Below are 27,685 nucleotides of genomic sequence, written 5' to 3' on the forward strand. Positions count from 1 at the left end.
TTGAGTAGGTTTGAGGGTAGTGTAAAGCTTAGGTGGAAGTAAAAAAAAAAAAAAAAAAAAAAGCGAGTTGACTGAGTGAACTAATGGACTTGGAATGGAGTACTGTCTGTTGGTGTGTAAATGAGGAGTGAAAAAAAAATGGATTGTTTAAGTGTATTTGTGTGAGGAGGGAGTATAAAGAAGGTATATGTGATAGAATTGTGATAGATTAAGTGGGAATGTAGTTAAGGAGAAAATGTTGGCAGTATGGAAATTATGAAAGTAGGTCAAAAAAAAATTCTTTTAAAAAGAATTTAAATGGTGTAGATGCCTTGATGAGGGGTGTAAAAATTGAGGGATTCTTGATGTTTATGTATTAAGTTTAATAGGATGGAAGAAATGGGATCTAACAGTTTGATGTAATTGAGGTGTTGTAGACTGAGAAGACGGAGTGAACTAATGGATTTGGAATGGAAACTGTTTGTTTGTGTGTAAGTGAAATGTTAAAAAAAAAAGTCAAATTGTTTTAAGTGCGATATAAAATGATTGTTAGTTGATGTTTAAGTCTGAAGCTTAATAAGGTGAGTCGGTTTAATATATGAAGTGTGGTGCGGTAGGTGGAGAAGACTGAGTGTACTAATGGACTTCGAATGAAACAAGTTTGTCTGTGTTAAAAAAAAAAAAGTGTTAATTGTTTTAGGTGCGTTGATGAGGGATTTTAAATGGTTGTTAGCTGATGTTTAAGTCTTAAGTTTTTATAAGGTGAGATGTAAATAGCGGGAGTAGTGCGTGAGAGGTGAGGGTGACGTATCAAGGGAAGAGGGAGGGGTGGGGGACTTGACCCCACTCCAAAGAAGATAGACTTGAGCATGTCCGCACGGAAATGAAAAGGATAGGGAAGGTAGTGTGCTGACAAGGGACAAGAGTATGTGTGACGTACATAGCGGAAGTGTGTTGCAGGCCACCTGTTGGGTCTGGTTTCAGCCAGGGTGGCTTGTAACACATGATAAGGAAAGGAACACAGTGTTTGTCAGCGAGGGTCGGTGAGATACGATACCAGTTCTCACGTGGCAAGGCTGGTGGCTGCTGTAGACGGGTTGGTGGGCGTGTGTTCCATGCCAGGGCTGTTGCAGCGACCAGTCTAATTATTTTTTTTTAGGTGGTAGTCAGGGGTTGGGCTTTGGGTAGTTAGTAGTGCGGTATCGTCCTGCATGTGTGCTGGCTATCCGCGTACGTGTGGGATGATACTGAGTAGATGTAGAGGTAGTAAATGTAGTTAAGTAGTTTTAAGAGATATGTAGTTGTTATTATTGCTTGTTTTCTTTTGTTTCGCTCTGTCTGTCTTTATTGCCTGTAAGCCGATGGTGTACACTAGGGTGGGCAATAAAGATATGTATGTATGTATGTATGTATCTTAACGTAGCCTGCTAGGAGAATGACAGTACGAATACAATTGTAACTATAGTTATGATGTTTCTACATGGGAAAAGCTACGATGTTGGTACTTGGATAATATGATATGATAGCAACAGACTAGATCGCTGGAATGAAGTTGCTAGTTCTTCTATATTTCATAACTAGTTCACCTGCTCTTATTCAAATTTTCCTGTTGATTATCCTGTGCTATAGTACTGTATTCGTATATTTACTCTTGCTAGATGAGAGTACTTTCTTCCCGGCGTAAATTTCAATTTACTGGGTCAGTACTTGATATGAACATGGCCCACTTTTACAGCCGAATGCCGTTCCTGATGCCAGTCATATCTGGCGGGGTGTATTCGCTATTATTTCGTCGCTGTTCGGGCAAAAGGTCATATCTCCCAATGCTCTTCCTATCCATTATTTTCCGCAAGACTGGTCACACCTCTCAGCCAAATATGGATATGTAGTCCATCAGAATAACATTCGTTGTGTTCATTTTCCTATGCTTACGTGCAGTAGCGTAGCCATGATTGGTGGGAGAGGGGGTGGGTTAAAGTTACAAAATGATGGTAGAACACAATAAAGCTGCATTAATTATTTTTCATTAAAGGGCACGGATATAAGTGAATTGCAGATCCCTTGGTTCCACAATTGTGTCTCTGAATCTTTATTTCGTTTATTGTTAGTTCCTGTTTATTTTCTTGTTGTAAAATTCCATTGGGGGGGGGGGGGATTCTAACCCCCGGTAACTCACCCCCTGGCTGCACACCTGCTTACGTATAAAGGAAAATGAACCTTACCGTACCGCACTCTAGGAATGTATGTTTGCATGACTTATTTACGCACCCTACAGTGTATTGTATTTAAGGTTCATTTTCCTTTACACGTTACCCGCCTTCGTGGCTCAGGCGGAAGCGCGTTGGCCTCTTACCGCTGGGTTCCATGGTTCAAATTCCGGTCACTCCATGTGAGATTTGTGCTGGGCAAAGCGGAGGCGGGTCAGGTTTTTCTCCGGGTACTCCGGTTTTCCAGGTCATCTTTCATTCCAGCAACACACTCCAATATCATTTCATCCGTCAGTCATTAATCATTGCCCCAGAGGAGTGCGACAGGCTTCGGCAGCCGGCACAATTCCTATCCTCGCCGCAAGATGGGAGCTTCATTTATTCCATCCCTGACCCGTTCACTGACTGGAGAACAGGTTGTAGGTTTCCTTTTTTAAATTTTTTTTTTACCTTTACACGTTAGCATACGAAAATGAACACAACGAAAATTGTTCTGATCGACTACATATCCATATGTAGCTGAGAGGCGTGACCAATATTAAGGAAAATAATGAATAAGAGCAATGCGAGAGATGACCTTTTGCCCTAACAGCCCGAGAGAGAGAGAGAGAGAGAGAGAGAGTGTGTGTAGATAATTGTATTGAGACGAACTGAAGCACCCAGTCCAGGAATTAACTATACGGTACACAGTTAGAATCTTCAGCCCGGCCGGGAATTGAACCCAGGGCCCTCTGTATCGAATACCAGTACGCTGACCGTTCTGCCTCGGAGCCAGGCTGAAAGATCAGAGTACTGCCTCTGCTATTTCTTGATGGATTCTTGCATGTCGCTTGGCACAGGCCAGAGCAGAATATAGCTTCCACTCAAATCTGTCTCATTTATGGTCGTCACAGTATGGAAATTGCTAACGTGTGGGTGGCGATGAGCACGACTAGTGAAGCTGTATGTTGTGAAAGGTGCTACTCATAGGGCCAGTCGTGCTACAATAGTACTTTCTGGGCCAGTGAGGAAAGCAACGGCAAACTACACTACTTCTCATATATCGTTGTACGCCGCATTATGGCTCCGTTATCGGTTTTTTGTGGTTTCCCTGTAACCACATAACATTAGGTGGTGCTATTCGAGGATCCAACCAGCCTCCGGGCGGAAGACGTGACAGATAGATGAGACTAATGGGATCAGGACTGCACTGTGACCAGCCATTGCCATCCCTTTACTACTCAAGGTGGCTAAGTCGACCAGCAGCTAGCGAGTTGACTGTATTGTGCGGATTGGGCAATTGTAAGTTTACGGTAGTGGATGGTGGGTTCGAACTCCAGCCTCGGCAACTCTGAAGATGATTTCCCGTGGTTTCGTTTAATACCGACATGACTTGATTTGGCAATTCTTTTAATTTCTATGTGGAACATAGGGCCTCGACGAAATTTCTCAAGCTTGTTCTGTCTGCTGCAAATGCCTTCAACTCCCTCCATGTCTTGTTGATTCCAGCAGTTTCCCTGTCCATGGTTCTACGTTTCTCTTCCAGGTAATCCTCGATATGCCTTATCCCCGACTACCGTATGGATTCCAGCTCAATGCTTGCCTTGGGATACTTTCTTGTGGTAATCTCAGGGTGCGCCAAATTCATCTCCATTTTGTTCGCATAATCTGTTGCTGTATGGGACTTCACTTGTGCCCACCCAAAGGTCTTTTTTTAAGATGGTCTTTGGCCAATATAATCGCATAATGTACCTCAAACAACGATTTATAAACATTTGTACTTTTCACATTCCAGAATCCAATTCTTGTCCTGTATTTCATTGCAGAATTCATCTCCATAGAATCCAGCCGGCATAAATTTCGTCTGGTTTCTGTAACGACTTTGATTTCTGCACCCTAAGTCCAGTGGAGGGGCTGCCACCTGTCTGCGCTAGACCGCAGAATTTTGCTGTAGGGGTTTCTCCCTTAGCCTTTAAAGATTCCTCTTTATCACGAGACAGTGGTTTCTTCTTTATTTATCCCCAAAAGGAAGGGCTGGCTCCTCCGCCAGCTCCGCCGTACCAAAGGACTCCTCCGCTGTTGCTACCGTTGAGGTCCTCACCAGAGACCCGTTAGCCGTCACGGCCTTCCCAGGTGCTGTAGCTGTCATGGGACATAAGAAGTCCCCGTTGTACATCACCCCTACATGCAATCCCCTACTTCATGACGTTGCCCACCTCTCATGACGTGGACAAGGGGTTGGCCTTATGGGAGGCTCATACCGGTATGCTGTACCTTAGATACGAACCCAGCCGCTTCCTTCCGAATCCTAGTACTTTTCCTTTCCAACGTATCCGAAAACCTGCGTATGTTGTTGCGACGTTAAATTACTAGCAAAAAGAAATCTACCAGGATCCACCTGGAATGTGAAATGGTGGAAATGTGCATCGGGTTATAACCCCTATTACTACTGGGGATCGAACTTAGAACTTCAACTTGAGAAACAAACACCTTCCACATTGATTCGTCAAGGCTCCGAACAACTGTACTGTTAAGTATTTCTTGTCGGATCATAATTTTATCAACAAAAAAAGCTGTACGAAATGTAACGAGTGTTAACTGACATGCCACGTGAGGACTCGGAAGTTTAAGTTGAGTAATTTGAACCCACGCTGCAGTCGCTGTCAATAAGCATTTTGACTAAGAAGTTTCTTCATTCCTTCCAGACATGGTTACTTATCTCTAGTTTATGTCTCGGTCCCAAATCCACTGTGTTGCATATAGTTGAACAGAAATTCCTTATCTCGGTCACGGCATGTAAGATTTTTCGAAGTGAAAAAGTTGCGGATTGTGGTTAGGATTCCACATACAATGGCAGGTCCTGTGGTTAATGGTCTCAAGTTGTATAGCTCTTTGCAAACTGTTAGATAGTATTTCTGCATAGAGAGCGCACGTTGTTCTCGAGTACTTGTAAGCTAAAGCCGTACCGGCATGTTATAGCAATGTTTCATGTAACGAACAAAGATTTCGTTCGTTGATATTAAAAGGGGGGGGGGGGGGGCTCCAAAGAATCCTTCCCGAAGAATACTTGCTAAAGACATTCGGGCGTTTCATGGAAAACGATATGGTATTGGCTAATTCTTTCACTACCAGATCAAAGAAAATGAGCGCAGGTACTACGTCGTACGAAAGACCTTTTCCAAAACCGCAACTGATAAACCCTCGGAAGTTAATTGATGTTATCTCGACATAAGAAGTGTTATTGGAAGATATGTGAAAGTACACAAAATATGATATTTGGAAGTTTCAGGAAACGCAAGAGTGCCAGCAAAACCGAGATCAAAAATTGACATTTATTGTTGAAAGATCTCACGATAAACTTCGAAGTGCTAAATTTACAAAATATGATTTTAACATTTCGTCTGCATCCCTTGCGGAGGACAAAACGAAATTCTTACGGTAGAAACATCAAATTTCAGTGTGACCAACAGTGAAATCAACAGCACTCAGAATTTTGCTGATCGTTCGTCTAGATTTGTCATCGATGATTTCAACTGCATGAGCACATCATGGGGATTTTCCAACACTGACGAAAATGGATTTGCGCTCCGAGCTTGGGCTGAAGGGATGAAATGATGATGAAGACAACACATACCCCCAACCCCCGTGCCAGCGAAATTAACCAATGATGGTCAAAATTCCCGGCCCTGCCGGGAATCGAACCCAGGACCCGTGTGACCAAAGGCCAGCACGCCAACCGTTTAGCCATGGAGCCGGACTCCAAACGCAGTAAAACTACTGTTTAGCAAAATTCAGGAGGTAATTTAAATGTTAATTATTTAAGTAGTTAAATACAAGTCCGATTCGTTGGCTGAATGGTCAGCGTACTGGCCTGCGGTTCAGAGAGTCCCGGGTTCGATTCCCTTTGTTGGTGGCTCGAGGGCTGGGTGTTTGTACTGTCCCCAACTTCCCTGCAAGTCATACACCACATTTCATCCTCATCACGACGCGCAGGTCGCCTACGGGAGTCAAATAAAAAGACCTGCATCTGGCGAGGCGAACTTGTCCTCGGACACTCCCGGCACTAAAAGCCATACGTAATTTCATTTCATTACCACACACAACACTATCCTCCACCACAATAACACGCAGTTGCCTACACTTGGGAGATGCCGCCGGCCCTCATCGGAGGGTTACCTTACAAGGGCTGCACTCGGCTAGAAATATACACTGGACATTATTATAGTCAAATACAAGGTCCGGCTCCTATGCTGAATGGATAGTGTTGACGCCTTCGGTTGAGAAGGTCTAGGTTCGATTCCCGGCCGGACTGGGGATTTTAACACCATCTGTTCAATTCCCCTGACTCGGGGGATGGGTGTTTATTCAACACACTTTCCTTTATATACACCCAACACATCACATACAGAATACAGAATACCGAATACATCCTCCCACATAGGGTTGACGTTAGGAAGGGCCTTCGAACGTAAAACAGGGCCAAATCCACATGCTCATCATAGTTCGCACCCGCGAGCCTACCAGGATGTGGGATATACGGAAGAAGAGAAAGATACAAGTTTATACACATTTTTATACTTTTCTATTTTCACTGCATATTTTAATCTTTTTATGACTAGGCTGCCTGAAACAGGATGTTTAATGTCCTCAGCTTAGTAATGACGTAACGTAAGCACCCCGCACCTTCTGAACCCGAGTACAGGTAAACTTGATACACTGAATGTAATCAATCAATCAATCAATCAATCAATCAATCAATCAATCAATCAATCAATCAATCAATCAATCAATCAATCAATCAATCAATCAATCAATCAATCAATCGATGGAGTTAGACGTGTGATTAGGGTCGCGCAGCTGTGTGCTTGCATTCAGGAGATAATGGGTTCGAACTCCATTGTCGGCAGCCCCGAAGACGATTTTCCGTGGTTTCCCATATTCATACCAGGCAAAATGCTGGGGCTGTACCTTAAGGCCACGGCCGATTCCATCCCACTACTAGCCCTCTCCTATCCCATCGTCGCTATAAGACCTATCTGTGCCGGTGCAACGTAAAGCAAATTGAAAGAGAATTATATGTCAATTATCATTAATCTGTATTTAGGGCTGTCGATCAGGTGGGAGATTCCCTATCGGTTTTTTACCTAGTATTTTTCTTAAATGCTTTCAAAGTAATTAGATATTTATCATAAACATCTCCCTTTATAAATTATTCCAATCTCTAATTCGTCTTCTTATAAACGATTATTTGCCCTAATTTGTCCTCTTGAATTCCAACTTTATCTTCAATTTATGATCTTTCCTACTTTTAAAAACTCCTGAAGCTTCGTCTACTAATGTAATTCCGAGCCATCTCTCCACTGATAGCTCGAAATATTCCGCTTCGTCGAACTGTTCGTCTCCTTACTTCCAAGTCTTTCCAGCCCAAAGTTTCCAACATTTTCATAACACTACTCTTTTTTCGGAAATCACCCAGAACGAATCTTGCTGCTTTACTTTGAATTTTACCCCGTTTTTGTATCGGGTATATCTGATAAGGGTCCCATACACTAGAACCATAGACTGGGGTCTTACCGCTCCTTCAACCAGCAGAATTCCGGCTCCTTGGCCTTCGGTTCAGAGGGCCCCGGGTTCGAACCCCCCGCCGGGTCGGAGATTTTAACCTTAAATGGTTAACTCCCTTTGCTCGGGGACTGGATATTTGTGCTGTCCCCATCATCCCTGCATCTCTCACACCAAACACAACACTATCCTGTACCAGAGTAACACGCAGATGCCACCCACCCTCGTCGGAGGGTCTGCCTTACAGGGGCTGCACCGGACTAGAAATAGCCAAACGAAATTGTTATATTACCCAGTAGAAATGCGGAACATTGACACTTGATTTGAAGCTGTTGTACCCGTAGCACCAAGTGTTCCTGTTCAAAGAGTCATCTACCCAGTCCCCGCTACGAGCCCAAGGAGTTTGTAATGGGAATTTCCGAAGACATTGTATTTTTTGTTAAGCAGTAAGAAATAAGCAGTGAGAGACGTGAAATATTAAGATTAACTGAAGGGTGAACTAAGTGAAATTAACTTAATGTTAGCAGCTGGCAGATGGTGAAAAGATGAGAATGCACTATAATATGGAGAGAAAGCTAACAGATGAGCAGGATATCAAGGTGAAAGACGAGAGTATATATAGTGTCAGTGGAAGGAATGAACGGATTGAGAATCTAGGTCAGTTTGGAAATATCTCTGATGTGTAAAACCATTCATATTACTAATATATCACCTGACATTCTGCAAACATGCTGTACGCGCTGTCCCATGATGTTATTGGGAAACCAAATTTGAATGTTTGGACTTTCACATGTATTACGTCTTGGTGCCTACTTCCACGTCTTTTATCATTCAGCCTGCAAGGCTCTGTGGACAAACTGTAGGTGTATACATGCTGTTTGTTGTTATTTGAGTCTTCAAGTCCATAGAGTGCTACCATATTCTGTGCTAGCCTTTTAGTTTCTACGCAACTACTGCATCCAATATCTTGTCTAATGTTTGTTATATTCGTGCCTTGGTTGACCCCGACTGTTCTTACTGCCATCACTTCCCTCAAAAACTAACTAAATATGTCCCGGGTATCTCAAGATGTGTCCTGTCAATTTCTCTCTTCTCCTGGGCAAATTTCGCCGAATCGTCCTCTTTTCATTTGCGATCCGCTCCGTTGTATACACAGCCCTTACTTATCTGCGTTCAAATAATTTATGGCTTAATATTACCATTGCGCTTTGAGCCGACTGCCGCTTCTCTTATCGTTGCAAAATTGATTGTATGAATAATAAATTCCATTACTTACCAACAGTCAGCGTTATGAGGTCCTGCAACTATGCACGACAAACATCGAGTTTATTTCATTGTGTTATGTACCCATGCCAACAGACCAGCTGGTAAGGCAGGTAGCTCAGTAGGCCTACTCAGAGCAAATCCCTGGACTGGAAGAAATGTCGATACCTGGTTCGTTTCCAACGCGGATCATGCCATTTTAATTCTGTACTCATTCAACGTGACTTTTTCTTCACTCAGGTTGCCAAATGAAAACTGACCTCACTAACCTCTATAATATAAATACTTGCTCTACAGCCAGAGGCATAGCCAAGGGGGGGGGGGGGTTATTGGGGGTTAGACCCCCCCTCCATGGAATTTTTACAAAAAGAAAATAAACGGAAACTGACAATAAATAACAAACTAAATAAACATTCATAGACACAATTGTAGAACCAACAGATCTGTAATTCACTTGTATCAGGGTCCTTATAATGACAAGTCATTCGTGCATGTTCATTGCATTCTACCATCATTTTGTAACTACAAACCCCCACCCCATCGGCCGATCCTGGTTACGCTACTGTCTACAGCCCTTTTCACTTAGGCCTGAAGATTATGTACAGCCCTTACGTTAGATTAGTCTGGCACACTGCTACCTCCCAAACAAAATGCAGCAATGGTTCGTTGAATACCGCCAGAGTTCCAAAAAATCGCCCTCATTCATAGTTTGCATAGATAACCTTGGCCTAGATTCCAGCTTATCTGCAAAATTTCAGTTCCACAGAGAAATTCCATCCAGTATCATCCGACCACAGGCTCTATCCCAGTGATAGGCATGGGAGCGCTCTGGCTAGAACGGGAGGAATGCTGCGCGCAAAACTATGGTATTCGTGACAAGATGTTCTCCCTGCTCCGCACTCACTTTGTTATTAACAAAGCGGGGGCCAGATTGAGGGAAATTTCCTATGAACGAATAGTGTTGCCAGATGTACGGTTTTGTCCGGAACAATACGGTTTTTTTCTCATTTTGTTCCTTTAAACTGTACGCCCAATGTTCCGTTTTTTTTTTTTAATATCGCGGTTTAGACAATAGTATGGCATCGAAAAGGTGCGTGGTTATGATCAAAATATTCTGTATTCTGACCAGTAATCAGTCATCACAGTTGAGGACATCGCCTCTGGCAGTGTGCTAGCGGTACTGGTGGGCATGTAGAGCATGAGTCTCCTCCATTTTATTCTTGGGTTGAATTGTGAGTGGACGCAGGGCGTGTGCGGTAAACAAGAAATTGCTTTCCCATAGTGTGTTATGTAAACGACAGCTACGTTAAGCACATGGATACATTTATAAATAAACGAGAACGGGAAGAGATCGATGAAGTTGAAGAGAAAGACACAAAGAAGAAAAGGAGGTTGCAGCAGTATCGTTCCGTCTGGGAAAAAGATTTCCCAGAATTACAGAGCGTCGTGAGTAATAAGTACAAAGCGAGATGCAGAGTGTGTACTGGAATAGCTGGAGAAGGCTTTTCTATTAGTCATGGCGGAATAACGGGTGTACGGCAACATGTCAACAGTGATTCGCATAAGGAGAGGCATAATTCAGCGCGGCATGCAACTGTATTGTAAAGCTACTTTCAGAAAAAATCTTCTGAGTCAGAAAATGTAGGTCAACATTATCATTGTAAGAGATGGGCCAGCGTACATTTTTTACAGACTCTAATGTAGGCCTATTTCTTTTTTTCAGAAAAGTGCATCGGAACTTACGCTTTTATGCCATCCAGTAAAACACCACCTAAGTTACGCCAGCACAGACTGCAATGCCAAACTTCTGTCAGAATTGTTTCCGGATTCTTCCCTATCAAATAAAATATATTGTGGGAAGACAAAGTGTGAGGCTCTAGTAGAAGTTTTATTAGGTCCATATAGTGTGGAATGTGTAACAAAACGATAATTAAGAGAACATGTCTTTTTTGGTGTGGGTTTTGATGCTTCAAATAGGGAAACCAAATTGTTTCCTAGTAGCTGTGGGATATTTTGACGAAAAGCAAGGTATTTCTTACAGAATTATAGACTTTTATGAAGATGTGGACGAAAGTGCTATAAAAATGTCTCAAAAAATTTCGAAACATGGTTTAATGTCCCAGAATTCAAGCTATACTGCTGAAAACACAAATTCTACTTTTGGGAAATTGTTTTTGTATATGTACATCTAAAGGCAGAAAATCCAACCTTGGTTAAGTCTAATTATTGTGCACATGTTGTTCACAATTCATACGAAGCTGGGATGATTTCTATGCCAGTTGATATTGAAATGTTGATAGTTAAAGTATTCAATTACTTTTCAAATTATGAAAAAAAACGAGTTTCACACTTAAAAGAATTATTTCAATTTCTTGATACGGTATTGAATACACTAATTTGTTAAGACATGTGCCAACAAGATGACTTTCTGTAAAGCCTGCTATTGAAAGACTGCTGAGAAACCTCCCAGCTATAGTACCTTATTTTTCAAGTGTTGATGAGTGTCCAGTATTCATTAAGAAATATTTGTTAGGTTCCTCAGAACCAGATTCTGGTAAGTAAACTTTTCTAGTAGAATTGTATCTACGTTTTTCGTTACATTTAGCAGATGTTTTCCATAAGGCAGTTCTTGAAAAGAGTGATCCGACAGTCTGTGAGGTATATACTGTTACGAAAAATTTGGAAATTCAACCGGTACAGAGAATCGGGTAATCATTTTTTTGGTTACAAAGTGACTTGCACATTAAATAAATTGAATGATTTGTTTACTGGGGAAGTTAAAATCTGTGAAAATGATTTTATACATGTCTATGAAGTTTGTGTTAGTTATCTACGTAAATGGTTTGATTTCAGTGATGATTCTAATGTTTTTTCACTGATGAATTGTATACCTCTAGAAAACTCGCCTCATTTCAGCAAGATTTAAAAGTTAGTGGCGACACTAGGTTTACAGGAAAAGCTGAACGTTGATGACATGTGTTCAGAAGTTGTTGAAATAGTCAATTTGTTTTCTGGTGAGGGTGGTGCTGGTGAAAAGCTAAAACTAACTCTCCTAAATAAAACAATACCAGATAGGTGGGCATACTGTATATCACCGGTTTAATTGGCTCAGAAAAACTGAACATCATTTTGATGGTACTTAAGTTTGTCTTAAGTATATTTCCATCGAATGCATATACTGAAAGAGTATTTTCAGTAATGGCAATAAAATGGAGAGATGACAGAAACAGATGCTCAGTAGATTTAATAAAAATGAACTTCTTGTGTACTTCAACTATGATGAGAATTGTAAGGAATTTCTTAAGAAAGTTTTGTTGAATAAGGAACTGTTACAAATTGCATCTTCAAATGACAAGTACTTATGAAATGTTCATTTCAATGTAAAGACTACCACATTATGAGTTTGTAATAAATTAAGTACCTACATTTTTCACGCTGACGCTGTTATATTATTGCCGGTATTTATTTGCTAATATAACCCTGGTCTCTTCTCTTAATCATGGCTAAGGTGCGATAATTTAGCTCCATAGGGCTGTCTGGAATCGAACGAGTGTTCCTTGTTTGCCATCCGGCAATATGGCAACCGTATGAACGAGGGGAAAATGGACGTGGTTGTGGAACCGTGAGAAAAATTTAAGAATGTCCAGAAAACTAGGGGAATTTTAACATTGTCTCTACGTACAGTATTTTACCCTTCATTTTTGTGTTTGAACAAATGTGCTGTCCTCTTAAAATGAGAGCAATACTTTCCTTTCATACAGGCTAGATAGAATATGTTGATGGACCGTATTATTGCTCAAACCCCGAAACTGTCCACGACAATGTCGTAGTCACTGAACAATCGGTTGTTACAGGTAAATGGGTGAAGTTTTGAATGCATTTATATTACTTATCAATAATATTGTAATTGGAAGTGTGCAGGTGGCATGCTTAAAGTGGTATGTAGTAAAATACTGTACTAAATATGAGCGATAATAAATCTTTCATGACAAATATATATCACATTTCAGATGATAATAATAATAATAATAATAATAATAATAATAATAATAATAATAATAATAATAATGCAGCCTGCTAGTAAATTTGGGTAAGTCTATTATGGTTCGTATCGTCGGGGCTGCTCGAGTGCTCCTCCGGGTCATCCTCTAGTAATTTCTAGTGCCCATTGTAGCAGCGCAAATGTTAAGAGTGATTTTTTGCTCATAGTATGATTATTATGATGATGGTGATTATTATGTGAATTACATCGCCCGCCTGAAAGGAAAGGTGGATTTTCAGGGTAAATTATCGACTAAGGAGTCAGAGTCGTTGGCTGAATGGTCAGCGTACTGGCCTTCGGTTCAGAGGATCCCAGGTTCGATTCGCGGCCGGGTCGGGGATTTTAACCTTAATTGGTTAATTCCAATGGCTCGGGGGCTGGGTGTGTGTGGCGTATTCAACATTAGAAATCATCCTAGGTAGGGTCCTCATCTTCACAGACATGCAGGTCGCCTAATAGGCCGTCTACTAGAAAAAGACCTGCACCAGGCCTCTCCGGAGGCCATACGCCATTATTATCGACTAAGGAAGTGGGAAAATATCTCGTATAGCAATTAGTATATCTATTTCGTTTAGTTTTGTTATAGCAGCGAGAAGCGTAGTTTGCTATTTATGATTATAAATGTCAGAGTTGTGGGGAAAATCTGGTAGATGAGAGAAGTATTAGCAATGTGATGGGGAATTTCATGTGTAAATATCTGGCAACGTCCGCCTCTGTGGTGTAGTGGTTAGCGTGATTAGCTGCCACCCCCCGGAGGTCTGGGTTCGATTCCCGGCTCTGCCACGAAATTTGAAAAGTGGTACGAGGGCTGGAACGGGGTCCACTCAGCCTCGGGAGGTTAACTGAGTAGAGGTGGGTTCGATTCCCACCTCAGCCATCCTCGAAGTGGTTTTCCACTTCACCTCCAGGCGAATGCCGGGATGGTACCTAACTTAAGGCCACGGCCGCTTCCTTCCCTCTTCCTTGCCTATCCCATCCGGTCTTCCCATCCCTCCACAAGGCCCCTGTTCAGCATAGCAGGTGAGGCCACCTGGTCGAGGTACTGGTCATTCTCCCCAGTTGTATCCCCCGACCAAGAGTCTGAAGCTCCAGGACACTGCCCTTGAGGCGGTAGAGGTGGGATCCCTCGCTGAGTCCGAGGGGAAAACCGAACCTGGAGGGTAAACAGATGATTATGATGATGATGATGATGATGATGATGAAATATCTGGCAACACTGAACGGGCTAGTTGTAAGCTATACCCGTACTTGCAACTGTATTCAATCACATTAAACAAAAAGGAACACGTTAAATAACATTTTATCGCCGCAAGCAAGAACTATTGTTCTTTAAATATAACAATTCTTATCACTTGAGAAAGAATACACTTTTTGATACTAAGGCTTCCTGCGAATTTTTATGGCGATGGTCACTGTTAAAGCAGGCTACGCTAGGAGTACGGGGCGCTTTGAGAGCGCGGATGTCCAGATCAGGGCTGTAGCCGAGGGAACACGCGGGTGTACGCCGTATGCCCTATTGATTTCTTGCGTATACCTTCTACTTTGGCTTCTTTTCTTTAAAATTTCGCTATTTTGTCAGTAAGTTTTAACTCTCCAACTACGCTCGTAATCGTCAACATCGAAGGTTCAGCTTGATGAATGACATTATCAGCCATTACTGATTTAAGGTCACCACTGTTCATTGCTTAGGGGGCTGCCTGGCCGAGGCGGTAAAGGCGTGGTCGGTTCGCGCGGAAGGACGTGGGTTCGAATTCCCGTCAGGCATTCGTAGAATTTCAGAAAAGAGATTTCCACTCCCAGAGGTGCACATGGCCCTGAGGTTTACTCAACCTACACCAAAAATGAGTACCAGGTTAATTCCTGGAGGCAAAGGCGGCCGAGGGTAGAGCTAACCACTCTTCCCTAAAAAGTGCCGAGCTTACAGATAGTGGAAGCCTTTACTTTCCACCCCTCCAAGGGCCTTCATGACCTGTACGGAGATGACTTTGCTTTTTTCTTTACTGTTCATTGTTTACGTCTCCAGTCGATTTAAGCCTGAGAAGACCACCAAAACAAGAGTTTATTTCAGTGAAAAGTGTGATCACAAATGAAAAGGGGCACCTAGGATTGTTTTCTTTTTTTTCTTTCTAATAGATGGAAGTAGTTCCAGTAGAAACCTTCTGTGTAGTAAGCAAATGAAATTTTCAAACTAGTGCATTCGAAAATTGATTTCTTCATTGTCATCATATAATGTCTTCTATACGCCTCATTTACACTGAGTAGCCAAAAGTCATGGGAGGATACTAAATGTGATGTTAATAACGAGTTGCTCTTCCACGAGCCCTGAAAACGGCAGCAGTACGGCGAGGCATCGACTCTACAAGGTGTTCTGGAGGGATCTGAACCCACGTATCTTGCACTGCTATCCACAATTTGTCTTGTGTAGTTGGTGCGGGGTTCATGGAGCGTACACCAGCATTGACAGCATCCCATAAATGCTCGATTGGATTAAGATCGGAGGATCTGGAGGGCCAATCCATGGTCGTAAATTCACTGGAGTGCTCCTCCAACCACCTGCGTGCCACCATAGAGTGGTGACATGGCATATTGTCCTGTTGAAATGAAATGGCGTATGGCTTTTAGTGCCGGGAGTGTCCGAGGACATGTTCGGCTTGCCAGGTACAGGTCATTTTAGTTGACGCATGTAGGCGACCTACGCGTCGTGATGAGGATGAAATGCTGATTAAGACTACACATACACCCAGCCCCCATGCCAGCGAAATTAACCAATGATGGTTAAAATTCCCGACCTTGCCGGGAGTCTAACCCGGGACTCCTGTGACCAAAGGCCAACACGCTAACCATTTAGCCATGGAACCAGTCACTAAATATTTAATATTTACAATTATCCTGTTGAAACATGGCATCTCCATCAGGGTACTCTAGGACCAGAAAGGGATGCAGATGGTTTGAAAGACTGTCCAAGTAACGTGCACCTGTCAGTGCTCCCTGCAGCCGGACAGTGGGGCCTAATTGCGACCATGAGAACGCCGCCCAGACCAGAACTGAGCCACCTCCCACCTGGACACAACCTTGTTGACACGCAGGATCCATAGTTTCATGAGACATACGCTACACTCTCACGCGCCTATCAGCTCGATACAACTGGATCCGGGATTCATCGGACCATACCACAGGCCGCCACTGTTCCATGGTCCATTGCCGATGTTCGCGGGCCCATTGTTGAGCTCTGTGTCGAGGTGTCAGCAAAGGGGCACGAATTGGTCGTCGGCTGGTGAAGCCTATGCAGTGCAGTTGCCTCCTTTACAGTCCTGGTAGAAATGGTTTCCTGACTCCCAACATTCAACTGGGCGGTAATCTGACTCACAGTAGCCCGTCGAGTGCCCAAGTATGGTTCTGCGGAGGCGACGTGATGTCCGTTCGTTAAAACACCTGTGGTCTTCCCGTGCGGCGGTTTACGTGAGTGGTAACATTCTCTCTGCGTTAGTTAAGATCCACCCTCGACACTGTTGACCTCAGAAACCCGCATACGCGTGCAGTCTTCGTAATGCTATGACACATGCACCGTGCGCCGATCATCCCACGTTCAAAGTCGGTTAACTCGTGACGTGTTGCCATCTTCAAGATGCTGGTGCCTGTGACAAACTGCTCAGCTACGCCGCAACACTCAGGAGTCATGCACAGCACATGTTCTAATTGGACACCCCTCGCCGTGACTTTTAGCCACTCAGTGTATGTCAAATTGAGGAAAGTTTGTTGTAACTAGATGTAACCCACTAATTTTAAACCTTAGGGTTGTCTTGCTCTGTCTTGCAGAGTGTACTCTGTGAGGCTTTCGGGACTACAGCGCTGGGCCAGATACCCATCCCAGCCCTATCCTACGAAGTTTCGAATGCAGATAGCTTCAATAGGTCTACCGCTGAGTTTTCAGAGCTTTGTAAATTACTCCGACTTATTTTACTGGGCGGAGACATTATTCTGAAGGATTCGTAACCGAAGACGGAGTTGATGAAAACTTGTCATATTTGTACAGCTCGGATTTAAGGATTTCGTATTTCAGGACGTACGTAATTAGATGTTTACACAGTTTTGATGACCAAAGACACATTGCCATCCCGCTGCCTCTCAAACAAAATGCGGTAGCAATGCTTCTTATACGTAGAACTGAAACAAAGGAAAACACGGGAGAGCTAGATTGGGAATAAAAAACCCAATTCTTGATGTTATGTCAGTATGTTCATTTCTGCTGCTTCTCCCACGCTGGATGCGAACTGTCATACATTTTGACTTGGCCTTATTTTACGGCTAGAAGTCCTTCCCGACACCACCTATCGAGGAGGGATGCATTCGCTCTTTCGTATTTCTGTGGTGATTGGTAGTGCGTAATGAACAGATGTGTATTGAGGTAAAGACAAACATCCCGTCCCCATATCAGAGGAATCTACCAGATACGATTAAAATCCCCAAGCCGACCTGAAATCGAACCTGGGACCCTCCGAACCGTCGGCCGCTATGCTGTCCAATCGGACAAGGAGCCCTGTGACACAATTCTTCTCCTGAATAACATGTGAAATCTTTTCCTTTTATGAGTATCTCGCTAATTTCAACTGTACTGTACTTCTTCTTCTTCTTCCGCTCTTCCCACACCTGTGGGGTCGCACATGTGGATTTGGCCCTCTTTTTTTACGGCTGGATGGCCTTTCTGACGCCAAAATTATGTGGAAGGATGTTATCACTATGGCGTGTTTCTGTGGTGGTAGTAGGTAGTGTAGTGTGTTGTCTGAATATGAAGAGGAAAGTGTTCGAACAAACACAAACACCCAATCCCCGACCCGGCCGGGAATCGAACCCGGGACCGTCTGAACCGAAGGAGGAATTATTGACATCGTACATATCGTCGCTTAAGAATGAAGACCTCGTATGTAACAAAACCTGTGTTTGTGGGAGAGCGAAGAAACATTCATAATGATTAAAAATAAAAAGGACAAAAACCCCATGACACTACAGTCCAGAAGGTCCTTGGCCTACTAAGCGACTGCTGCTCAGCCCGAAGGCCTGCAGAAAATAATGACAGTTAGAAAGTATTTATCAAATTTGATTTTTATCATATTGTTTAGTGCAAAAAAATAATTTTGTTCTTTGAAGATTTTGAGACGCTGGTCTTCTGAGCCCAACTTGGCAGGTTCGATCCTGGCTCAGTCCGGTGGTATTTGAAGGTGCTCGAATACGTCAGCCTCGTGTCGGTAGATTTAATGGCACGTAAAAGAACTCCTGTGGAACTAAATTCCGGTACCTCGGCGTCTCCAAAAACCGTGACTAGTGGGACGTAAAGTCAATACCATTATTGTTATTTTTTTTGTGGAGCCACCGTGGCTCAGGCGGCTGCGCCGGCCTCTCACCGCTGGTTTCCGTGGTTCAAATCCCGGTCACTCCATGTGCGATTTGTGCTGGACCAAGCGGATGTGGGAAGGTTTTTCTCCGGGTACTCCGGTTTTCCCTGTCATCTTTCATTCCAGCAACACTCTCCAATATCATTTCATCTGTCATTCATTAACCATTGCCCCACAGGAGTGCGACAGGCTTCGGCAGCCGGCACAATTACTATCCTCGCCGCTAGATTGGGGCTTCATTCATTCCATTCCTGATCCGGTTGAATGACTGGAAACAGGCTGTGGATTATTATTATTGTTTCTTTTAAGATTTTCATTTCCCTTGTTTTGTACAAGTGTCATACTACACGAGATGGAGGTATCGGTTCATGTCAAGCAGTTCTATTGGATATTTTGTAATGAGGCCTCCACAGAACGAACCAGAGGCCTCGTATAGCCACAGCTGTCGACTGTCCTCGAGAAAGGCTTCTAAAACAATTTCTTCTGATGACACAGAGCATAGTTCTCTGCGAAACGTAAAGAATTTCACCTTATTTTCTTGACACGACATAAGCCCAAAAGCCTATATCATGTCTAACACAAATACTGTAGCATCATGGGAACTATCGCTTAAAATCGATATTAGTTCGAACAAGGTTAATCGATTGGGTAAAGTCTGATTCAATGCAATCCAGTAATATTATCTCCATAATACTTGTCGTTATATGACTAATTATTCGTCATAAGGGCCCACTGATTGAGGTTAGACTTGAAATACTTCACTTCCAGACTAAAACCATTAATTATTAAAATCGCTCTTTTCATGACTACTTGCCTGGCATCTACAGAACCTTCCTACAACTATTTACTCGTTGTGAATGGCCTCTAGCGCCATCTAAAAATTAGGACTGGAACAACCTGAAGCTAGCTACAGATTGGAACCATAAGCCCCATTAGACTTTCACCGGTGCGAATGCAGAGCTTGGCTCCCTAGTTGTAGGGCCCGCCGCTCAGTAAAATAATAAAACAATATTGCGGAAAACTTGCAGATATGAGGTCTCCATTCTTAAGCGACGATAAGGCTAGATAACGTTTCCATGGAAATATGTGGAAGTTAGCATGTAATAGAGACGGATGCTCCCATGAATTGCGACATCGGAACTAAATGAGTTTTGAAATAATTTATTCCTAAATCTCCAGGAAAATTATGTTATCAAGTTTTTGAACATTTCGAGTGCGGTACCTATCATCGTTCTAATAAGCCATCTCAGCTCCTTTTGTAGGCCTCGCTGCTCGCTATATTGTTGTATTGCAAATTATATGTAAGACTAGCAATTACCCGCGGCTTCGCTCGCGTGAATTTCGTAATTTGATCAGAGTAATCGTTCTTCGGCATTGTACTAAGAGACTATCTTCCTAAAGTATAAAAACGCACCCAAGAATTGAGTTCCATTTTCCCCAGAAATTCTTTGTAACCAAGTTTGTGGTATTACCTTTCGGGGCTAAGACGACCATGCGACATAGAACTTTACATGCGAGAAACAGTCTTCTCTCAAGTCAAAAAACAAATACATGTTTCCATATTTTTAAAGGAGATTCCAAATACCTATTCCCACATCTGTAACATATCCAGTTTTTGAGATATACATAAGTATCCCCATAAAAATAATTCAACCCCCTACCCCCATCTAAGTGTATTTTCCTAAAACAAAAGTACATGTTTCCTTATTCTTAAAGGAGATTCTAAATATCAATTTTCACGTCTGTAATATTTTCACTTTTTAAGATATGAGTATCTTCATACAAAATAATTCAACTACTTTTCACTGCCTTTCACCCCCTGTTAAGTGCACTCTCCAAAAACAAAGAGGTGCAGGTTCCTGTATTTTTAAAGGACTTTCCAAATACCAAGTTTCTTGTCTCTAGCATGTTAAGTTTTAGACATATAATGTAAAATGAAATGGCGTATGGCTTTTGGTGCCGGGAGATCCCAGGAGGGTTTCGGCTCGCCACGTGCAGGTCTTTTGATTTGACTCCCGTAGGTGACCTGCGCGTCGTGATGAGGATGAAAGATGATGAAGACAACACATACACCCAGCCTCCGTGCCAGGGAAATTAACCAACGATAGTTGAAATTCCCGACCCTGCCGGGAATCGAACCCGGGACCCCCGGGACTAAAGACCAGCACGCTAACCATTTAGCCACGGAGCCGGACAACATTTTTATTTTTTTGAGATATAAGTATCCTCACACATAGAATTCAACTAATTTTTCAATTCATTCACCCCCTTAAGTGTATTTTCCATAGACAAAAGAACACGTGTTTCTTTACTTTGAAAGAAGATTCCAAATATAAATGTACATGCGTCTAACATCTTCAGTTTTTGAGAGATAAGTTGTAGTTGTTGTTGTTGTTTGTCAAACCCTTGCCGCGTTTCCCTACGGGGTCGGGTATGAGGTGTCGTGGCGGGTTTTTAAGACGGGATGCCCTTCCTGACGTCAACCTCATCAGATGAGTTAATGAGATGAAATGAATGACGTGATATATGATAGTAGGGAGAGGGTGAAACCCGGTGCTGGCACATAGCTTACTCCTGTCAAATAGCACCAAGGGGTCTACTCAAGGCTTAAGGTCCCTATCCGAAGGACGAATCACCATCAACAGCGTCATATGTCCTCACTCCATATGAGCACAGCGGAGAGGTTTGGAATTTAATCCAGGCTTTTGGCACGCAATCTAGTGATTATAAATTGTATACCACCACCTCCCCCTACCCTGCCGGCCAACATTCTGAAAGTGTTCATTTTCTCGACCAATGGGACTCGAACCGGCTAACTTCGGTGTCAAACCGTTTAGACTTAAGCGCCTTAACGATCATGGCCACCAGGCGGGCTAAAGGTTTTGAGATATAAGTATCCTTATAAAAAGAATTCAACTCCTTTATCACTCCACCCCCGCCCGTTAAGTTGGTTTTCCCCCACCCAAAAAATGCATGTTCCTTTATTTTTGAAGGAGATTCCAAATACCTATTTCCACGTCTGTAACCTTCAGTTTTGAGATATAATTTTCTCCTGAAAAGGTATTCATTTTTTTACTTCCTTTCACACTCCCCACTCAAGTGAATTTTCCGAAAACAAACAGTAGGCCTACTCATTTCTTTAAAAGAGCTTCCAAAAACCAATTATCACTTCTGTAACATCTTCAGTTTTCGAGATATATGTATCCTCGTAAAAGGAACTCACCTCCGTTTTCATCCCCCCCCCCCCCCTTCCACGTTGATTCCCTTACCAAAAAATGCGTTTCTTTATTTTTAAAGGAGATTCCAAATACCTATTTCCATGTCTGTAATCTTTCAGTTTTGAGATATAAGTTTCTCCAGAAAAAGTATTCAATTTTTTTACTTCCTTTCACACTCCCCACTCAAGTGAATTTTCAAAAAACAAACAGTACTAGTTTCTTTAAAAGAGCTTCCAAATACCAATTATCACTTCTGTAACATCTACAGTTTTGAGGTATAAAGGAACTCACCTCCTTTTTCATCCCTCCCCCCTCCCACCAAAAAATGCGTGTTTCTTTATTTTAAAAGGAGATTCCAAATACCAGTTTACACGTTTGTAACATATTTAGAATTTTTGGTATATCTACTCATACAAATGATTCAAGTAATTTTTCAATTATTTAACACATTCCCCCCGTTAAGGGTTTTTCCGAAAACAAAAGAATACGTGTTTCCTTAGTTTTAATGAAGATTCTAAATACCAATTTTCACGTCTGCAGCATGTTAGGTTTTTGAGATATACTGTAGATACGCTAAATTTAAAAATTCACCCTCTTTTTCATTCTCCCTTAAGTGGATTTTCCGAAAAAATATTTATGTTTATGTACTTTTACAGGAAATTCCAAATCCAGTTTTCAAATCTGTAATGTGTTACGTGTCTGAGATAATTTGCAGATATAGTCGTTTTAAAAATTCACCCCTTTTGTCACTCCTGTTCACCCCCTATTCATCGGATTATCCCAAAACACAAAAAATACGTGTTTCTTTATTTTTAAAGGAGATTCCAAATTTCAAATTTCACTTCTGTAACATCTTCAGTTTTTGAGATATAAGTCTCCTCATAAAAGGTGTTCAACCTCTTTTCCCCCCATTTTTCACTCCCCTTAATGGGATTTTCCGAAAACAACAAAAAATACGTGTTTCTTTTCTTTTAAAGGAGAATCCAAATACAAATTTTTACATCTGTAAACTTTTAAATTTTTGAGATATAGAAATCCTCATTTTAACTACTCACCCCCCTTTTCACCCCCTTAGCGATGGAATATCCAAAAATCCTCCCTTAGCGAGCACCTACATGTTAATATGAATGTATCCCCAAAATTTCATTTCTTTATGTCCAGTAGTTTGGGCTCGGCGATGATGAATCAGTCAGTCAGTCAGGACAAGTTATTTTATATATATAGATTGATCATGGTGTTATGGAACGGTAATAATATGCAACTTTCTTTCTACTTTTAGGTGAAGTTCTGCCTCCACTTGGCGTAGTGCAACGCCATGCCGGGAGTTAGGGAGGCCTCTCCAGACCACCGCTGGGACGACCAATACAGGTTGGTGAACTACCTATCAGCATAATTTCTAGCATCCCTTGACATCTGTATTTTTAGTTCTAACCGGACTGAGTAGCTCTGGCGGTAAAGCGCTGGCCTTCTGAGCCTATCTTAGCAGGTTCTATCCTGGCTTAGTCCGGTGGTATTTGAAGGTGCTCAAATACGTCAACATCGTGTTGGTAGATTTACTGGAACGTAAAAGAACTCCTTTGGGACAAAATGTCAGCACCTCGGCGCCTCCAAAAACCGCAATAGTAGTTAGTGGGACGTAAAACCATTATTATTATTATTATTATTATTATTATTATTATTATTATTATTACCGGGCGAGTTGGTCGTACGGTTAGGAGCGTGCAGCTGTGAGCTCGCATCCGGGAGATAGTGAGTTCGAACCCCACTGTCGGCCAGTCGTGAAGATGGTTTTCCGTGGTTTCCCACTTTCACACCAGGCAAATGCTGGGGCTGTACCTTAATTAAGTCTACGGCCGCTTCCTTCCCATTCCTAGACCTTTCCTGTCCCAACCATCACCATAAGACCTATCTGTGTCGGTGCGACGTAAAGCAACTAGTAAAAAAAGAAAAGCTCAGTATTAATCTTTATCTCCATTCCTAACGCGTATCGTGAGCGTCATCTCCCTTGCATTTGCCCACTTAAGTGGGGTCTGCATTCTTTCATTGTTTTCTCCACTTCAAACGATCATTAGCAACCCAAGCCAACGTTTCCCGTTTTGTTTTATGTCGCACGCGTGGCGAACGTTTGTAAACACATACGTTCTCATTGCACGCGGGTGACCGTCAGACGAACAGCTATGGCACTGGTGCTTGTGCTTTTTACACTCAGCGAGTGTTTGTAAACATCAAATTACATAACCTGTTCGCGTGATTGTTGTAATTCACTTTACTACTCTGACCTTCGTCCAAGTGTGTTGTATTTGTCACAACTGCGACTAGAGTGACACAACATACAGACGTAAGCCATTGTACCGCGGCGCATGTTCATATTTGGTGTATTACCTTACAAAAAAGTATTGTGTTGAAGGCCTACAACGTACCGTCACAGTACCTACAGTATGTCCGAAAAAGAATAATAATTTTCACGTAATCTTTGCTAGCCCTTATGATCGGGTACAACATTCCCTTTCGCGGGGCTGAGTGGCTCAGACGGTTGAGGCGGTAATCTTCTGATCCTTCGATCCTGGCTCAGTCCGGTGGTATTTGAAGGTGCTCAAATACGTCAGCCTCGTGTCGGTAGATTTACTGGCACGTAAAAGAACTGCGGGACTAAATTCTGGCACCTCGACGTCTCCGAGAACCGTAAAAGTAGTTAGTGGGACGTAAAGCCAATAACATGATGATGATTAATTTCGCTGGCACGGGGGCCAGGTGTATGTGTCATCTTCATCATCACTTCATTTTCATCACGACGCGTGGGTCGCCTACGGGCGTCAAATCAAAAGACCTGCATCTGGCGAGCCGAACTTGTCCTTGGATACTCCCGGCACTAAAAGCCATAGAACATTTCATTTATGTTATATATGTATCTCACTGATTAAGTGTAAGACAGGGACACGTGTCCCTAACTTTGCCAGTTAAAATAAACCATATCTATCTATCTATTTATCCCATGCGTGTTGATCTGACTGCTATATTTTCTGTCTTTGGTCGACGTGAGTAGGGCAGTTGGTCAGATATATTTGCCTTTGTTGAGCAAGGTTGCCGGGTCGAATTGCAGCGCAGTGATTTATACACGGTGAAGCCGAACTCCACCAACGAAACTTTCGGAGGTTTTTCAGTGATCAGACGACCACAATAAGGGATTCGTGGTCTTCGGTGACTCGTTAGAGAGTAATTGCATTTCGTTTGGTTTGTTACCCCGGTCAGCTTTGTACTTGTATCGCACTGAAAACAACAAATGCAAGTTCTTGACAAACGCCGGCGTGCCGGAATTTCGTCCCGCAGGAGTTCCTTAACGTGTCGGAAGCCAACGATGCCGTGATCACGGTGGTCGACATTTTAAACAATATCTGTAAGGGAACATTTGTGCAGTTGTTACGTTCTGTACTGTGCAATACACTGACAGCACACACTGTGACAAATGTGTACGTGCTTCTTCTGAGGGTTTGCATTACTCTGTGTTTTGTGTTGTACGGTTTCTTTATTGCATATTACAGGCGTTTTCACTGATACGAAGGTATATTTACAGAAACAATTACATTATTACTCTGTAACCACCGGAGTCCCTTATACCAATATAGGCTACTCACAAGGTATCCCTGAACCACCTTTATATTCGATTTACAGTAACTTAACAGCATGCTAAAGAACCTTTCTCAGAACAAACTTCCGACATTCTGATATCTCAGGAAACATTACAGTCCTCTTCATCCTAGCCTTTTCCCCATTTTATTGAGTTCGGAAAGGGATGTTAAACGGCCCCGCATTACGGCCCATGCCTGGCTGAGTGGCTCAGGCGGTTGAGGCGTTGGCCTTCTGACCCCAACTTGGCAGGTTAGATCCTGGCTCAGTCCGGTGGTATTTGAAGGTGCTCAAATACGACAGCCTAGTGTCGGTAGATTTACTCCCGCGGGACAAAATTCCGGCACCTCGGCGTCTCCGAAAACCGTAAAAGTAGTTAGTGGGACGTAAAGCCAAATAATATTAGTTTTACGGCCGGATGCCCTTCCTGATGCCAACCGTACGTTGAAGGATGTATTCACTATTTCGTGTGTCTGTAGTGGTTAGTGGTGTGGTGTGGTGTGGTGTGGTGTGGTGCGCTGTGTTTTATGTATACGAAGAGAAGTGATTATGACCAGCCAGAAAAATTAACCTTACGCTATTGAAATCCTCGGTCCAGCCGGGAATCGATCCCGGACCCCTCCGAACCGAAGGTCAGTATGGTGACCATTTAGCCAAGGAACCGGACTCAAGAAGACATTACAGCAGTGACATTTTGAAAAGTGTTACCACACTCCTTCTGGGAGTCAAAAAGACAAAATCACCTCCGTACAGGCCAGGAAGGCCCTTGGAGGAGTGGAAGGTAAAGGCTTCCACCATTGTTAACCTCGGCGCGTGATGGGGTAGAGTGGTTAGCTCTACGCCCGGCCGCCTTTGCTCCCAGGAATTAACCTGGTACTCATTTTTTATGTAGGCTGAGTGAACCTCAGGGCCATATGCACCTCCGGAAGTGGAAATCTCGTTTCTTAAGTTTTACGACTTCCTGACAGGGATTCAAACCCACATCCTTCCGGGCGAACCGACCACACCTTGACCGCCTCGGCCAGGCAGCCCCTCCTTCTGAGAGTATATCTATCTAATCGTCCACATTGTCTTTATTCCAAGCATTTTTTTTCTGAGGAAAATAGAATACATGGTCAATAGTACAGTTTATTCATTTTTGCACAACCACATAACCATTCCAGATCTATGTACCACGAGTCACTGTTGCGCCATCAAATGTCTCTGCTACTAACTTTTCACCACACTGAAATTCTCATAACTTTCCAAAGAGATGTTTAGAGAGAGAAACAGCAGAACTATCACCACTTACATCACCGAAGCTCAGAAATTTCTTGAATTTCACCTTGGGGAATAACATATCTAAATACAGTCGAGAGATGTGCTCTGACGGGGCGAGTTGGGCGTGCGGTTAGATGCGCGTGGCTGTGAGCTTGCATCCAGGAGATAGTGGGTTCGAATCCCACTGTCGGCAGCCCTGAATATGGTTTTCCGTGTTTTCCCATTTTCACACCAGGCAAATGCTGGGGCTGTACCTTAATTAAGGCCACGGCCTACTTTGACAGTTTTGGAACAGCTTGGTACAAATCCATGAGTGAACACACTTCAAGCTTTCCATCAAATTAATAAATGGAGGATAACAAAGGCTCAGTGTGGAGCAGAACAAATGACTGTAGAAGCCAGAGAAAGAAGAAGAAGAAGAAAGCTTGCTAGCATCCAGGGTGAACAGGAAGAGGACTCAGATAATGCTATGTAGCAAGCTGTTTTTAGGCACTGTTGTGGATAAATGGGTGAGTGAACATTCTGTTTTACTTTGAACTCATTCTGAAAAATTACTTTTTTCACATGTTTGACCCATTATCTCAGAAACTACACTGGGTAAATACATATTCTGGAAAAAATACTTTTTTCACATGTTTGACCCATTATCTCAGAAACTACACTGGGTAAATACATATTCTGGAAAAAATACTTTTTTCACATGTTTGACCCATTATCTCAGAAACTACACTGGGTAGGTAGTTCATTGTTTGCAGACGGTCACCTTGTCCCATGATACAGCTAATGAACCAGACAAAAGCACTTCACATGTATAGTTTCTGACATGCATTTTTAATGACATTTTTTGTTTTTTGTTAAATATTTGTAACTTATTAAACAAGTTCATAACTTTACAATCGTTTGGTCCAGTCATTCCATTCCGGTTCAGTACTTATGAAAAGAGTTTAAATACAAGTAGTAGAAATATCAAAGCCCTAAACTTAATATTTCCTGAGATAACGGGGCATCTTTTCTGTCAAATTAACATTATCAAGACAGGCAGAAATCGGCCTACGACCATAATACGCACACGAGCAAGAACTTTTCAGAACAAGCAACTCCCTGTTAGCACACATACACCGAAACTGAGTGGGGGTTCAAGTCCTTGTATCAGTTAGAAAT

At 42.6% G+C, this 27,685-nt stretch overlaps 1 protein-coding gene across 2 annotated transcripts in view; it reads left to right on the forward strand.

The window, feature by feature from the left end:
* The window catches only part of LOC136864740 (epidermal growth factor receptor kinase substrate 8), a 368,916-nt gene that overhangs the window by 137,753 nt on the left and 203,478 nt on the right, over window positions 1-27,685 (forward strand). For both annotated transcript variants that reach the window (XM_067142087.2, XM_067142088.2), the window contains exon 2: window positions 22,920-23,008. In XM_067142087.2, the coding sequence (XP_066998188.1) occupies window positions 22,956-23,008 (53 nt within the window). In that variant the 5' untranslated portion in view covers window positions 22,920-22,955. The remainder of the gene's footprint in view (window positions 1-22,919; window positions 23,009-27,685) is intronic.

The sequence above is a fragment of the Anabrus simplex genome, chromosome 2, assembly GCF_040414725.1.
Source record: "Anabrus simplex isolate iqAnaSimp1 chromosome 2, ASM4041472v1, whole genome shotgun sequence".
NCBI lineage: Eukaryota > Metazoa > Arthropoda > Insecta > Orthoptera > Tettigoniidae > Anabrus > Anabrus simplex.